The sequence below is a fragment of the Brachyistius frenatus genome, unplaced genomic scaffold (genome assembly GCF_029030835.1).
Source record: "Brachyistius frenatus isolate BFR_SWC_R1_liver_20210118 unplaced genomic scaffold, ASM2903083v1 Contig_35, whole genome shotgun sequence".
Lineage (NCBI taxonomy): Eukaryota > Metazoa > Chordata > Actinopteri > Embiotocidae > Brachyistius > Brachyistius frenatus.
In genome coordinates, this window is record NW_027210634.1 from 1,730,770 (window position 1) to 1,746,959 (window position 16,190).

At 42.6% G+C, this 16,190-nt stretch overlaps 1 protein-coding gene and 3 non-coding genes across 4 annotated transcripts; all 4 read left to right on the forward strand.

The window, feature by feature from the left end:
• The first annotated feature begins 3,972 nt into the window (after nucleotides 1–3,972).
• On the forward strand, nucleotides 3,973–13,805 carry dab2 (DAB adaptor protein 2). The gene is made up of 14 exons (XM_069700888.1): nucleotides 3,973–4,192; nucleotides 6,599–6,888; nucleotides 6,974–7,113; nucleotides 7,759–7,857; nucleotides 7,944–8,075; nucleotides 8,849–8,932; nucleotides 9,205–9,231; nucleotides 9,358–9,408; nucleotides 9,501–9,563; nucleotides 11,515–11,644; nucleotides 12,274–12,888; nucleotides 12,996–13,180; nucleotides 13,280–13,369; nucleotides 13,455–13,805. Exons 2-13 carry the CDS (start codon nucleotides 6,744–6,746, stop codon nucleotides 13,349–13,351), a joined length of 1,743 nt encoding a protein of 580 aa, XP_069556989.1. The 5' UTR covers nucleotides 3,973–4,192; nucleotides 6,599–6,743; the 3' UTR covers nucleotides 13,352–13,369; nucleotides 13,455–13,805.
• A 964-nt stretch (nucleotides 13,806–14,769) lies between these two features.
• trnaq-uug (transfer RNA glutamine (anticodon UUG)) lies at nucleotides 14,770–14,841 on the forward strand. Its single transcript has one exon. It is a non-coding gene; the product is annotated as a tRNA-Gln (tRNA).
• A 782-nt stretch (nucleotides 14,842–15,623) lies between these two features.
• On the forward strand, nucleotides 15,624–15,695 carry trnaq-cug (transfer RNA glutamine (anticodon CUG)). Its single transcript has one exon. It is a non-coding gene; the product is annotated as a tRNA-Gln (tRNA).
• A 242-nt stretch (nucleotides 15,696–15,937) lies between these two features.
• On the forward strand, nucleotides 15,938–16,020 carry trnal-cag (transfer RNA leucine (anticodon CAG)). The gene has a single exon. It is a non-coding gene; the product is annotated as a tRNA-Leu (tRNA).
• Nucleotides 16,021–16,190: the final 170 nt, after the last annotated feature.

The following is a 16,190-nucleotide window of genomic DNA, read 5'->3' on the forward strand; positions in this document are numbered from 1 at the left end:
TTCTTCAACAGAGTTTCTTACAGTTTTTCCTATCAGATCCCCTCCTGCTCCTCCCCACGTAAAGTTTTAACATGAGCAGCCGCCGCGTCCTCCTGTGTGCTACTTTGTGTGTGCGTGTGTGTGTGTGTGTGTGTGTGTGTGTGTGTGCGTGCGTGGGTGTGTGGGTGTGTGTGTGTGCGCGTGCGTGTGCGTGTGTGTGTGCGTGTGTGCGTGTGTGTGTCTGTGGTTGTGATGTGTCTGCCACAGATCTAAATGAATCACATTCAGAAGAACAAGGAACCATCAGACAATCACGGTTGGACCAAACAAGACACGTCACTTAACGGGAAGAGGTGGACCGTCTCCAAATTTAACTGGAAACTGATGCACACGAGAAGATTCGAATATAAAGTAAATCCAAACAACCCTGCTGATATTCCACATATACAAATTTTTTCTGATGTATAAACAGACATCTGATAGCATCAGATTGTTTAATGGGGGCTTATGTAAAGGACCGTTCCAGCAGTGGCTGACCAAAGTGGAAAACAGGCTCTCATCTCGTCAGTAATCTGCTCTTCTGAGGGGCTCATCTCCTCCAAAGCAGCTTCTGTCAGCAGAACACAGGATACAGGAAAGACATCCTTCCTCTGTCCTTTTGCGCTCTCATTCCTCAGCTCTCAACCTAAAACCCACGAGATACTGTGCATCTCTTCAATATACATCATGTCTGCTCTTTTTGCAATGTCACAACTACTGTATATATATATATATATATATATATATATATATATATATATATATACATATGTATATGGTGTAAGGTTGAGATAAGACATGTGGTTCAATCTGTTGTCCTCATGCGGTTTGTTATTGAAGGTGGCTGATTTGCCTGATGGGCTGTTAACTTAAAAAAAAAAAAAGTCATGCTAAAATACTAATATATATATATCCATTATTTAATAGAATAGAATTAAAAAAAAAAAACAATCCGCACTTCACAACTACAATGCCAAACAGCATAAATGAATGGAGGCACTTTAGTTGTATATTTTTGTGGCCTTTTTTGTGTTTGTTTACATTTTGTTTCTCTAATTTTTTTCTCGATAGTTTTATGTTTATTTTACAATAGTACGGAGTTTTTCTTTGTCTGCAAAGTGCATTGACACCATCTTACATGGTGATACTAGAATACACACAAAAAATAATAATGATCCCTGAGCAATATGTCAAAAGCCTTAGACTGTAACTTGTTTGTCTATGATGGATTCTTTTGTATATGATAAATAGATGTTTCAGACGGTCAAATCAAAAGGGTGTCAGAGACTTTCTCAGGTGACCTGTAGTCGTGTCTGGCCATGTAAATAGTCTTGATTGTGCAGAATGTGCAGAAATCTTGTCATCTTTCATAAAATGTAAATATTAAAACTGATATTAACATGCCTCACTAACATAACAGTAGATGGGCTTTTAGTAGAAACAGGAAATAGCACCTGCCTATTGTACAATTACCACTAACCAACAGTGCAATTACTTTAATCATCAATTGATTTTTTTTTTCTCTTATTGATAAATTATTCGACCTCTTTCTCTATAAAACATAGAAAAAAATAGTCTGTCACAGTTTGCTTCAGGCCAAGGTTTCCAAATGTTTTGTTTAGTCTGGCCAACCTGTTACAGAAAACCACACGAGTTTCACATGTGCAAAAACTCGTGACCATTTCGCCCATAAAATGTGGTTTTGAGTATTTTCACGGTGGGATGTGTGAAACCCATGTAGCTTCCTGTGTAAAAACTTTTCCACATGTTTTCTCTAATGTTATCATATGTTGCAACACATCACACATGCAATCACATGTGTAAAACACGGGAAACTTGTGTGTTTGTTCTGTAAGGGACTGCGCAAACTCCCAAAGAAATTCAGTTTACAATGATATAATATTGAGGAAAGCTAATTTTTCACACTACAAAAATGTGAAACTGCAGAATATTTGACTGTTTTTCTTTGAACTACTTATCAAAATAGTTCCTGATTGATCTTTTTGTTGATCTACTAATTGCAGCTCTGCACCATCGTACTAACAGCGGGGGGATGTTAACCTGCTGTTAAAGTCACCGGCAGCACTTTAAAAAAGCTGTCTGACACATAATCTATGATTCACTGTTGGGCAACATCTCACTATCGTAATAAAAACAGAGGTTTACAGAAGTGAAAGCCACCAGTCCACCAGAAAAAAGAAAAAAAAAATCCACATTGACATCACTGCTCGTGTCAGTGCAGATGTCAGTGTTGATATTTAGTCCACAGTTCAACTGCTTTCCTAACAGTCCCTGCTCTCTTTTTGTAATTGTGTCCCTTCTCTCGCTAAACTACCCACCTCTTCTTCTTTTAATTATCCCAAAACACAAACGGTGCCTCTGCAAACACTAACAACAAAAGCACTTCCTGTGTGACTTGAGGATTTATTTATTTTTTCTTCCTGGGAAATATCAGAACTGCCGGCGAGTGCTTAGAACAGCAAATATGAAAACGGTCATTAAGCGACCGAATCACTGCACGGCATCAAAAGCAAAATAGACGTTTTTCAACAAAGGAAGCTGATGCCCAATTTTTTTTTTCAGCCGTCAGTTTACTGTAATTGCAGTGAGATTAGTTCACGGCGGAGGAAATGTCGTGCCTGCGCTTTCCAAAATTCTGCTGCGTTAGCAGCAGAGGAGCTCGGGCTCCTCGTTCCCCTCTAAAACCGCCAATTTGGGATAAAATGCTCCATCTTTATGTTTAAACACTGCTCTCACATTGTATAGATTCGCTTTTCAGTTTCAGAGTCATCTAAAACTCAGACTGACAGTGTTGGCAGGGAAAGTGTCTTTTCATTTACCAGTGATATCCTTCTTTCATCTCTTTTGCATCAGCCAGTCATTGGTCCCTTTCAACCCTTGTTTCTATTGTTTCAATAGAAACAATAGAAAACACGCTTCAAATCACATGTTACACTTAGAGAATACAATGAAAGATATGCAGCTTGGAACACATGATAAAACGAAAAACAGTAAGTCTGTTTAAAAGTTTGGGAGCATGGGCTTCATTGGGAGGTCATTATAAAGGGTTGGATATTTAAGCTTCCCACTCCCTTTATTTTATAGTTTATAGTTTTATAGTTTTTATAGTTGGCATGGCTCTTTGTGATCTTGTATCTGGTTTAGAGCTCCTCTCAACCCAAAGGGACACAACCCCCGGTGCTTCTGTACCTGAAGAAGAACTCGCTGTACTTTTGCCAAATGTCGATTCTGCCACATCTACATCGGAAAGATGTGTCTCCGTGTGTGTTTTGTAATTTAATTGCAATGCAGGACTTTTACTCGAGTGCTTTTACAGTGTAGTATCAGCACCTTTAGTTAGGTAGCCTCAAGAATTGAATACCTACACGTTGGCAGCCGGGTGCTAACTCGGTATGTCAGCCTACAGGCAGCAAGTAGCTGCCATTTTTAGATTTTGTTAAAAAAAAAAACAAAGCCATGTGATACATCAGAGTTAAATTTAGGCCCTAAAACCAAAACAACAAGCTAAAAAAAAAAAAAAAAAAAAAAAAAAAAAACTCCACAGAAGTGGGGGAAATGGCAAAATAATTCTCGAGGGTCCACATCCAGACACTTTTATTTTTCAGGATACAAACTTGAAATCTCTTAAATGTGTCTTTTTTTTTTTTTTTGCCACAATTATGTATACAAAAAAAATGAAAAGGCAAACACTGATTGAAAAGGAATGCAACAAATAAATAGTGTGTTGGACAAGATAAAAATGTATTTAAATCATATGTATCTTCTTGTGACGCTTCCTTACGGACGCGCCGTGTCTCCTGACCTACTTACCAGCTCCCTGACCTGCGCCTGATATTTACATGTGAAGATCCCGCCCCTCCGCCAGCTGAAGACTGCAGCCAGTTAGAGTTAGTTAGGCAGCCCTGTCAGCCTGTGAAGGGTTAAACTGTGGAGTCCGCAGCAGTCTCTCCTTTCTGTCCGCAGCGTTTAGCGGAAAACATCTGACTCCCTGCTTCGTTTTTCCGAAGCTCTGTTTGATTTTTTTTTTTTAACTCACTTTTTGCAGCGGAGCCGCGGAGGCATCACGGGAACAAACAAACAAATAAACAAAAAAAAGAAATCCCCCGTTTCCATACGGCAGGATTTCACCGTCTGATTGCGCGCTTTCAAACAGGTAAAGTCATTGTGTTGTTTCACTGTATTTTCCATCCTTGCATTAATTAAGCAGCACCGTTTTTCTTTTTTTAATTTTTTTTTTTTTTTAAAGTTTAAAAGTTGATCCAGAAAATGTTGCTGAGTTCGCATAAAAAGCCTTAAAACAAAAAAAGCTGCCTGAAAGTTGATTTTCGGCCTCAAACGAACTTCAAATCAGCTGATTTTTCCATCAAATGCAGCCACGGCGCATCACTTTGGAAAGTAAAACTGCATTTCATGTTTGGTTAATGAGTCATTTATGAGGTATTTTTCTCCCCTCCGACCGTTTTTCTCCCTCTTTCTGTAACTTTCTTTTTTGGAGATCTAGTGTTTCCTTCTCGTACATTTAAACCTTCAGACAATGTAGGACTTTCAACAAGTTGTTAAAATCCTGCATCTTCTCTCCACACACAGACACGTGTGTGTATATATATATGTCTCGGTTTCAGTGCATAAAGCGTTTTGTATGGAAGTGTTTGCATGCCCTGTGTGTGTGTGTGTCCACAGTGGGCCTGTGGTATTTCACCATCTCATTCACTTGCAGCAGACTGAGTCATTCCTTGATTTCCTCCAGATGTGCAGCAGTTTACGTTTCCTGACGGCCCAGGATTGTGACATTTCTGCCTCTCGCGCTGCCGTTGTTCTGCTGACAAATACAAATCCACCCTTCGTGGATGCTGTAAAAATAAAGAATAAAAAGCTACAAAGTCTTCTTCCAATCAGGTAGCTGTGTGGGCTGCCTTTTTATTTTTTTTTAACTTTTTTTTTTTTAAAGATAGTAACACTTTAATTCCACTCCTGCCATGAAGAGCTGACATTACACCTTCTTTAATAGACTTCCCTCCAGCCTGTGGGACTCTTGACACCACTGTAGTTTACTGGACAAGTGCAATCATGTGTCCTGCATCAACAGGCGTTAAAAGTATTCTTTTTTCTTTTACGCTTCCCAGCTCTGGAACAAAAACAGCATGTGCGTGTGTGTCAGTGATCCCTGCAAGTAATTTACATGACGGGACGGTGAAGCAAACATACAAGAGCTCGCATGGGCTCGAGTTTCCTTTGACTTCCAAACTCCTTGCTGGCACATGACGTGAAGTTTAAAAAAAAAAAAAAATTGTTTTACAGACGCAGTTTATGATGCAATGATGCTCAGTTTAAGCTACTTGGATCAAATGTGCATTTAGAGGATTTCTGAACTTGAATGCACTATCAACCCTGGAAGTTCACTTTTAAAAAATTTTTTTTTTATCTTATCCAATACACCTCTCATTTCCTTTATGGATATGACTTTATTATCTGCTAAATTGATTTGAATCAGAGACACTGCAGAAGCACTGGCTTGTGTGTCTAAAGTCCCTTCTTTTATTCTGAAATATATTTATCATACATTATCATCCTTAAGGGCCCCAATTTCCTTTTTGTTTAGCACTTGCTCAGGTGGGCATCACGAGATTTCTCGCCCTGCTAGCGTAAGATTAACCTCAGGTAATTGCTCAACCTTTGCCCGCGTCCAACCTTTGGTCCGTCCTATACTCGACTCGCAGGCTCTCTTAGCCAGTGGAGCCTCGGGAGCCGGTCCTAAAGGTATGTATGTTTCCCCCCATGGAGCAGAGCGGTGTTTGAGTTGGTTGTTTTCCAACGGTTGTACAGTGCAGGAGTCCTTTTGCGGGGTTTTTTTCCCCCCTGTGTGTGTGTGTGTGGGTGTGTGGCTGAATGCATGGGATTGTTCGCTCCATGTTAATGTGACCATTTTAGTGTGTAAATCGGTAGAGAAGTTTGGTAGATCTGTGGTGGCATCTTCTATAATCCTCTGATTTTGCTTATTGTTTTCTGCAGACTAAGTGCAGAAGTATTCATGACTGTTATTTTGTTGGCAGATAAACCGATGATGTTTCTCGTATGATGCTGCAAAGCCGCACGCAGCTCACTGAATGTTTTATTGGCCTGACAGATCACATGATGTGGCAGCAGGATTGCAAAATGTGTCTTTTCTTTTCCATGTTCACAATGATATCCCAGTTAGTCCAAAATAAGTTAACAAAAATAGGATTGTAATGGGTTTGAAGATGTGACTGTGAAAAGTCAGAGTCTACAGCAGGTTTTAAACGTGCGTGTCATCTGTGTTCTTATGAGACCGTGATGTTTTATTGGTCATATGTCTTGTGATGCTTCTCCCTCTGATGGTTCTCTGCTTGTAAATGTTTACCGTGCATTGTTAAATAATATGATGGCTCACGATGTTCAAAAAGCCTTTGCAGCAACCTCTTAAAAAAAACAAAAAAAACTTTAAGGCAGTTACAACGTTTTTACTAAGAGTGTGTGACCTGTCATCTTCCTCCTTTTCACCCCACGCACATTGTACCACTTCACTTTTTTTCTGCTGCAGATAAAACGCCACGAGAAGCATGCGTGGGTGTTAGGAGTCATTCTGCTCGGTCGACATTGCTTGCCCCCCTCCCGTGAACGCGGAGCCGCCGTCTGCTTTTACCTCCAATTCGTCCAGCTAAGTCCAGAGACGCCGACTCCACGCCATGTCCGCAGAGGTGGAAACCAGCGCGCCCGTGACCGCTGAGCCCGCCGTCGCCTCCCCGTCTGCGGCCTCGACCTCCAGCACGCCTCCCAACTCCCCCGTGACGGCCACGTCCAAAGTCACGTTCAAGAAAGAGAAGAAGAAAGGTGAGTGACGGCGGGACAAACTAGCTCGATCAAAATTTCAGTCGAGATCTGGCACAAACTGTATTTTATGTCTATATTTTCACAGTACCTGAGAAGACAGACGAGTACCTGCTGGGCAGGTTTCAGGGGGATGGCGTAAGGTACAAGGCCAAGCTGATTGGCGTCGATGACGTCCCAGAGGCCCGGGGAGACAAGATGTGCCAGGACTCCATGATGAAACTTAAGGTGCAACCACAGACTGTATATAAAAGTGGACGAAGCTTTCGGGTCTGAAAAATGAGGTCAAAAACTGCAATGCCAACGAGAGCCACTAGGGGCTGGCTCCAAAAAGCCTCCGGCTCCATAGACTCCTATTCAACTTCTCTCATGAAATACAAAGTCAGTAAAAAATGTTTTTCCACAACTCATTATGATGTTGCTAGCTAAAGTCGTTCCTACTTATTAATTTTCTGGCAGTTTATCTAAAAATAATCCCGTCATTAATTAGATATTAGGCCTCAAAAAGTGGTATGCTTGGTGGGGATGTGGGGGGGGAGGTAGCTGTTTGATTGACAGGCCTTTCGTGCAGTCAGGATTCCGCGATTAGTGGGCGGGACGTGGTGTCGTCAGGTTACCAATCAGATTCACCATTTGCCCTCCTGAGCTCGTCCAAATATGGTCACCGCTGGCCTCAAAATACCAAGATGGCGTCGAGCAAAACAGCGAACACGTTGGTTGCTGCTTGGGTACAACGTGCGACCTGAAACTTTCATGAGCAAATATCATGGCAATGGCGACGGCATTGTTAAAGCTTTTGTGTGTCACGTTCGTTAGAATGTACCGTACATCTGTGTGATGGTAGAGAAGTATTTATTATTTGTTTCACCCCAGGGTATGGCGGTAGCTGCTCGGTCCCAAGGGAAGCACAAACAGAGGATCTGGGTCAACATTTCCATGTCGGGCATCAAGATCATTGACGAGAAATCCGGAGTGAGTTTCCTGCCGTTTCACTGTCGCGTTGTAATCTGGAATTACCGGAAGGACTTGTCGATTGCTAACGAAACCCTCGTCCTCAGGTGATTGAACACGAGCACATCGTGAACAAGATCTCCTTCATTGCCAGAGATGTAACGGACAACAGAGCCTTCGGGTATGTGTGTGGAGCAGAGGGGCAGCATCAGTTCTTCGCCATAAAGACTGGGCAACAGGTAACGCTCGCGCACACACGCACACACAGTCACATGCAGGTACGTAATGTGAATGTTTTACAACACGTAGTTCCGACCCAGAGATCTGATTGGTCAACTGTACATTTGGAACATGGTCAAATCAGCATAAGAAATATCTAGAAATCCTCCTCAATGGGAATATACAATTACAATTGAATTTCATACAATGTACAATACAATATAATGTTGTTTTTTCTTGCAATAGGTCGATTAAATGTGACCCATTTGGTGAAATCGGGTCTCACCCGTACCGTGAGACCACAAATAGTCGTGCACTTAAAATCCTAGCGGTGGCCAGCTTGTCCACTTTGGTTTTAACACACGACGCGGTGCTAAAATCGTAAAAATGCACGACTCCACAGGTCACCTTTTTCTTTTTTTTTCACGGATATCCTATTTACAACAAGATTGAGCGAGCCAAAGCAGTCATGTGCATCCATGTGCTGTATTTTTCAGTTTGAGAAACGATCTCCAGAAAGCAATAAAACCGACAAGGAACTCGTCTCTGTTGCTAGGTGGTTGCTAAGGGTCGGCCTACTTCCTGGGGCAGTAAATGTTGCATACATTACACAAGAGCCCACTGAAGCGACTGATTGTTTTCCAGTTCTTCAGTCATAACCCCATGTATTGCCATGGAAACGGAGATCAAAGAGTTTTTTTTTTTTTAATATTTTTGAGAGTGACTCACCCCACAATATGAATACTGTTGCTTCATTTTCAAACTGCATTGTGTGTTTTCTGTCGCCACGCAGGCGGAGCCGCTGGTGGTCGACCTGAAAGACCTCTTCCAGGTCATCTTCAACCTGAGGAAGAAAGAAGCGGAGGCCTCACAGAAGGTAACCGACTCAGAAACAACAACTTCAAACTGGAAAAAGTTTGTTTTTTTTGTTGTTGTTTTTTTTGGTCTTTCTCTCTGAAAGAAAAGCATTTGGTGTGGTCAATCTGGGAGGGCCGACAAGGTACACGCTGTACGCACCTCCTAGATGTCAACACTGCCTCTCTGTGTTCTCTCAGTGAATCACATCCTCAGACATTCCACTGAAATGACACATGCTTCAGTAAATTCAGAAAGTAAGTATAATCATTAACAGTCTGCATGTGTTTGCAGGGTGAAAATGGCACCGCGGTGGTTGAGGTAAGCTCTTGGAAGCTCTTCTTTGTTTTCATAAAGAAAGTCTCTCTAACTTCATTTTTTTTCTAACCTTCTGTTTTTTGTTGTTGTTGTTTTTTTGTTGTTGTTTTTTTTTCAATAAATCCTCAGAATGGAAATAATGGCTTGCTAAGTATGAACAATGCAGTCAAAACGGCACAAGTAAGAATTTCTGCTCAACAATGAATGAAATATGGGCGATGTTTAACAAGCTGGATAAATACAGTATGTTCCTGTTTCTTGTTGACATCCAGCCAGTGGAGCAGCTTGACCTTTTCGGAGCCATGTCCACCCCTCCAGACATCCAGTCTCCAAACGTAAGTGTCGTGCCATGGAGGGGGAAAAGTGCCCCTTTTAATATATGGGCATTGCATTTAGCCAACGAAGTGGAGCAGGATACTTAAAATATGTGCTTTTCATGCATCTTAATATTTACAATATGCTTTCTATCCAACAAGCTTTCTCTGTGGTAAGATTTAAGTCTCATGTTAGCGGTACATTTTGCCAAACGCCACCTCTTTTGCAAAATCTACATCAAATTTTTGTGTTTTTAAAACAAGCAGCTCCACTAAATAACCTCAGCTCCTTCCAGATCAATCCACGTGTGTGTTTATGTGAACTCAATTCTAAAAAGACGGCAGTTTTCTGTTCGATTTTGTTTGTGTGTCAATTTTAGCCTCGATTCAAAAAAATAATCTCTTTAATAATTGAGTTCATGCTTCACGTCCACCAATCTCATTGTTATTTATCACAACTTTAAAGCTGCTATAAGTAGAAATCTATTAAAGGACCATTTTTATGTTGACTTCGGTGACCTCTGGAGTTGTAAATGCTGGTAATCTTTTACACGGCTGCTGCTGAAACAACACATTAACTTGGGATCACGTTGCAAAGTGCTGACTTTAGCACACTTCAGCTACCTCATTGCTGTTCAAAGCAAGTACAAATATTTGTAAATTGGGACTCTGGACGGTGATTAACCATCAGCTTTAATAACCCAGTGATGTTCTACAGGTAGCAGCTTTAAACGGTCACGTCTGTCCACACCATGTGATTCATCGTTAATTTTGTTAACACGTGTTTGTGTTCTTCTGCAGAATTCACTCATGCATCTCTTTCTCTCTCTCTGTCCCTCCTCATGTTAACCAGGACTCTAATGATATTCTCTTGCTGGACTTTTCCGCTGAAGTTGACAGCAATCAGAATTGCATAAAGGGGAACTCCTTTGTCACATCCCGTGGCCCTGACTATGGGGCATCTGCCCACACAGAGAATCCCTTTTCCTCGACTTTTGGCTACTTCCCAGCCCCAGACAGTGACCCTTTCAGAGATGACCCCCTTTTTAAATCCGCCGATAATGCACAGATCTCCTCCGGCGCCGCCAACCACCAAAACAGCACTGCTGCAAGCACTAATAAGACAATTATTAACGGCAGTTTGAACGGAGACTCGGAACATCTCAGTCAGCAGATTAATGGGTTATCCAGTCAGACCATGATCCTCGCTCTCAGTAACGGACAGTGGCCGCTAGGGGGCAAAATAACTCCGGGCACCACGATTACCATGATGGACGGGAATGAATCCGGACTAGTTCTCTCAACCAAAAACCCATTTTTTGACTCCCCTGTCTCGAACGGCGTAACTCATCTCTCCGAACCGCCGGTGCCTCATAGCAAGGATTCGGTTGTCATAAGCCCGCCTCCGCAGAACTCTAAGTCTGGACGAGGTCGAAGGAGTGCAAAGGTGACGTTAACACAGCCGGATTAGAGTTGCATGTGTTATGCATAAAAAAACACCAAAAAAACCAACAAAGGGTTTGCTGCACACTTGGAGCTAACACGAGCATTTTTGGGGTTTTGCACTGGTGTCTGACAGGATATCGTAGAGAATGCATTGGGTTCAGATAAGGTGCAAGGCCTGTAATTTAGACCTGCGGTTACGGGCTTGTTTGGATCCGTTCGGTCTTCGTGCATGCACAGGTGGTCACATGCTTCTCTAACTGGCTTGGATAAATTAGAATTTTGTGTTGCTAAGCAATCAACTATCTTTTTTGTCATCTTTGTTCTATCTTTCTAACCTTCTTTGCTTCAGTGATAGAAGTGCCGGTAAGTGGCAAAGCATGCATATTTTTTGTTTGTGAAAAGTAGCTGCTTGTGGTAAAAGTTAGTTGAATCCTGCATAGTTTATGTGATATAATGTATGACATGATGTAAAGGTGGTGCAACGTTACTCATTATTATTTTTTTTTGCTTCCTTCATTGTGATTAGTCCACATCAAGTGACTTGTTTGGAGCGGAGCTGTTTGCGTCTCCCGGTAACTCCGAAGGATCGTCTGCTTCGGCCAACTTTTTCAACAGCACACCTACAAACTCTGCTCCGTCCTCCATTGCTGCTCTGGGTAAAACACACGAGGGGGAATTTTTGCTGTGTTCCCTGTGGCATACTTCCCCTGTCAAAATAGCGTTCTTGCATATTAGGACTCTTCCTTGTGGAGTGCAGGAATTTTGAATCGCACACTGCCGTTCTGCACTGACCGGAATTAACCTCAACATGTAAATACATCACCTGCCGAAATATCTGCAACTTTAATTACTGTGCCCAGAAATTAAAGTGTTTTCGTGCCCTCTGTGTTTAACGCACTCAATAAACACACTGATTCTTCTGTCCAGCAGCAGTTTGTGAAAAAGAAACACTTTTGATGGGCGTTCAGGAACAGCTGCAGCTTCATCAGACGCCTTAATTTGAAAATTCTTTACGCTGGTAGCCCCGCCCCCTTTCTCTACGTAGCCAATATGGCCACCGTTTAGGGTGGAAAGTTTTTTTTTTTTTGGGGGGGGGGCACCGTTTTGAGTGCATCATCCCGGTTCTTGTAGCGCACTGCATGTGTAAAAACACACATACGCACTCAAACTAGTGTTAGCGTGCATGTACGCCATTTGGAACGCAGCATTTGTCTCTCATGCAAATGTCTTTTTCAGCCTTTACGTTTTGCATCATTTGTAAATTTGTACATTTTTCCATATTCAGGGAATCTTCAGTTAGGCCCACCAGCTACCGCAAGTATCCCCGCTGCAGGCATGTGGGGAGCCTCCGCCGTGGCACCCGCCATGTACGCCATGCCCGGAATGTCGGTTCCAGGCCCTCGGCCCGCCTTCCCGCAGCCGTCCGCCTTCGGTTGCCCACCCATACCGCCCAACGCCTGGGGCCAGCAGATGCCGCCTCAGTTTAGCATCGCACCTCTCTCCCCGCCCCACCTCGCTTGGAGTCAGCCCGCCATGACCAATCCTTTCCAACCCGGCGCCTTCCCGGTGATGGGCGACCAGCAGGGTCCATCGCGCCCCGCTCCGAGGCCGCCTCCTAAGGAGGCCCCTCCGAAAGTAGAGAACACTGCCTTCACGGCTCTGGATCCCCTCGGAGACAGAGAGAAGAAGACCGGAAAGGACATGTTCAAGGACTTCCAGATGGCCAAACCCCCCGCCATCCCAGCAAGGAAAGGAGAGCTTCCACCCAGCTCCGCTCCCGCCCCCGGCAGCACGGAGGGCGGGTCGTTCGACCAGTACTTCTCCAGTAAAGTGGGCGTGGCTCAGGATGCCGCAGATCACGATGACTTCGTTATCAACCACCTGCCCTCATTTGCGAATGGTAACCCGGCTTCGGTGTCGCATGTCGCCATAAGTTTGCAAGCTAGCGTGTGCATGACTAATTGTGTGCCGTATCTTAATGTGCCTGTTGAAATGCCCCTAAACCAGCTCCTGCTCCAGCGGCGGTCCAAACTCCAAGCTTTAATCCCGGCCTCCTCGATGCCGCCTTCACTTCGGCTCCCGTCGTAAACAATTTGGCACCGTCGCAGGGACAAGGCCTCAACCAGGACATGTTCGATAACGCATTCGGGGCTCTGGATTCCAGTCCGTTTGGAGCGCCACCTGTAGCCATGGTACACACATCTACACGTTTGACATGTTTGGTCCCAATATCCCAACCTCAGTGGCTAAAATATGACTGTATTTAATTGGGTATTTCTTTCTTCTGGCAGAATGCATCTGTTGGTCAAACCTCCGGTTCAACAGCTGCTTTTGGGGATCCCTTTGGGAATCCCTTCGCTTGACTACAGCCTTGTCCATAAGTAAGTACGCGTTCGTGTTTGCTCATCCTTTAATTAATCTATTTAGGATTTAAGTTAAGTACCTTTTTCTCTTCTGTCCTCACAGATAATGGAGATCTTCACATCCAATACCATCTTTCGGGCCGAGCTGCTCTGTGCAAGACAATCGAAATGATGAACTTTTCTAACTCTTCTTGTCCCCGACCCACCTTTCTGTTTTACACCTCCAACCTTTGCTGGTGTGGGTTTTTTGTTTGTTTGTTTGTTTGTTGTGTGTTTTCTTTCCAATCAGTAGTTCCCCTTTTTTCTGAAGACCACTGATCTAAGAAGTAAATGTTCTGTCATGATCTGCTGAAGGAAGAAATGTGCTGTGCGAAGAGAGAAGAGCATGTCCAAAGAGGTTCACTGGTGATGCTGTCTTTGTTAAAGAAATAAAAATGAATCGATCAAAATGCTGTCGGCGAATCCGCTTCCTTCTTCAAGGCTGGGTTAGGGAACCTGATGAGTCAAGGGAAAAACAAAGGTCAGAGTTCAGCCTCTGGGATTTGATTATCCTGAACAGGTTGTGTTAACATAAGGTGTTTTTGGACCAAACGGTTCCAAGGACTTTCTTTTGAAGAACTTCCCCACAGAGAGTTTCCCCGAGAACTAAATAGGTTCTGAGGCCTTTTGCCGTTTGCCTTCGCACCGCCAATACGAACTCTGAAATGACATAGTGCCACGTAAAAGGTGCGACTTTTGGTGTTTCTCTTCGTTGAATCGAAGTCACGCTGTATTTCCTCCGATGTGTTTAGGTCCAATAAAGCCTGGATTCTATTTCTAAGTATTGTGGGCCTCCATTTGAGCCTCTTTCCTCTGCTGGTTGAAACGGCTTCGTCCGTACTGTTTACTCTATGTTCCAAACACAGCGGTGGCCTGTGCTCCTTTATTCTACCGATCGCTGTGCCCATACGTCACCACTGTTCCTATTGTAACGGGGAAAGTACCTACCTCGGGATAGGAGCTAAAAAAAAAAAAAAAAGTACCACAAAACGGAGTTATAGGAACTTAAGGTTCTAAGTCTATCTGATGAACACAATAACCGAGTTAGCACAAATGACAACACGCAAACCAGACAGTAGTTAGCATTTCTTGTTTGATGGCTTTTTTTTGTTTGTTTGTGTTCACCCATAAGAAAAAGCAGCAGAAATGAAACATTCATTCTTTCATTTCAATTTCCACCAAGAAGATTAAATGAACGTCATCACTATCCTGAGGTGGTGAAGTTGTAAAGGGAGCAGTAGCAAAAGTCCAAACAGTCATGAAAAGCTGCTTTGTTAACCAGTTGTACCGCCTTTTACCCGGTTTTGAACAGAAAGTTGTTTGATATACGTGGTTTGAACCTGTCACCATGTTTTGACATATGAGGTGTCCTGTATAGCGGTTCCATGGTGTAATGGTTAGCACTCTGGACTTTGAATCCAGTGATCTGAGTTCAAATCTCAGTGGAACCTTATTTCTAGTCCAAATATGGTTACAGCAGTGAAAGTTTAGTTCTTGATATTACATCCTCTGTGAGACTTTACCGAGTCGTGACTTTAAGCAGGGTTTTACCATAACTGTAAAACTGACACATCCAAAACACTTTAGAAAATGTCCTACTTGTAGAAACTCCTCTCTTGATTTACTCCGGTTTTCAGGTAAAAACTTTCTGTTGTGTTGATTAATTTCTATATTAAAGGACAGAAATCAGTCTGGGATAAAAAAAAAAAAAAAAAATTGAAAATTCTTTACACCCGAGATAATGTTATTTAAAAATAAATTCTATTCACAACATGTTTTTATCCTGAATCCTAAATGTTTTGATTTCAATGACTTGTGTCTATGTGGAAACATGTCCAATAGATAGATAGACAACACAGTGGCACAGACACACTAAAATATGTCAGAGTGCTTCAAATCTTCTTTGCAGTTATGATTTATTAATTTAGAATTTTCTGTTTGTGTTCTCCAAATTGTCAATTATATGTATATTATCTCTTTTTACCATATCTTTTTCCTTTTTTTCTTTTTATGTTTGCAATCAATACGGATGCCTCTGTGTTTGCACCTTCATGAGCTAATGACCCCGCTGTCATTTCCCACTATCTTCGTGTCTGTGAACACAACGTGTCAATCTGGCTGTGTTCCTTGATATTATGAGGATATTGGGTCACCATAAACCTAACGTCACTAGTCTGTCACACATTACGTCATCATCTTAGAAGATTTTGACATCTTGATTACCATCGTCAGGGGTTCCATGGTGTAATGGTTAGCACTCTGGACTCTGAATCCAGCGATCCGAGTTCAAATCTCGGTGGGACCTAATTTTTTTTGGAAGGTCGCATGTGAGATATCAACCCTGATTTAACTCTTCCCGAGGAAAAAATAAATAAATAAAAATACAGCAATATAAAATATGAAATAGTTGGTGTCCACCTCTCAGCGACAGACATTTACGCAGTTAATAAAGGACAGGGTGACGTTTCCGAAATGCGAAATACATAACTTGTCATAATCGTCACTGACGAACGTCAAAGTGTGACAGCCCCAGCCTTCCGGTATGACGTCAGGATGGCCGAGCGGTCTAAGGCGCTGCGTTCAGGTCGCAGTCTCCCCTGGAGGCGTGGGTTCGAATCCCACTTCTGACATTAATCATTTTCACCTACAAATAAATAATAATAAATAAATAATAAAAGCAATAATCTGTTCCCGCAGTTAGTGTATGTTTTGTGGTGAACTACTGTATGACTTTGCAGGTTTATGTCTGGGCCGTATGTTTGGATGATAACATTTGAACACACAAAGCAGAACATTTTTT

Coding starts and splice junctions, on each gene's coding strand:
- dab2 (XM_069700888.1), top strand. CDS start 6,744: ATGTCCGCAGAGGTGGAAACCAGCGCGCCCGTGACCGCTGAGCCCGCC. Junction 11,645..12,273: donor GTCCTCCATTGCTGCTCTGG/GTAAAACACACG, acceptor TTCCATATTCAG/GGAATCTTCAGTTAGGCCCA. Junction 13,181..13,279: donor GAGCGCCACCTGTAGCCATG/GTACACACATCT, acceptor TTCTTCTGGCAG/AATGCATCTGTTGGTCAAAC.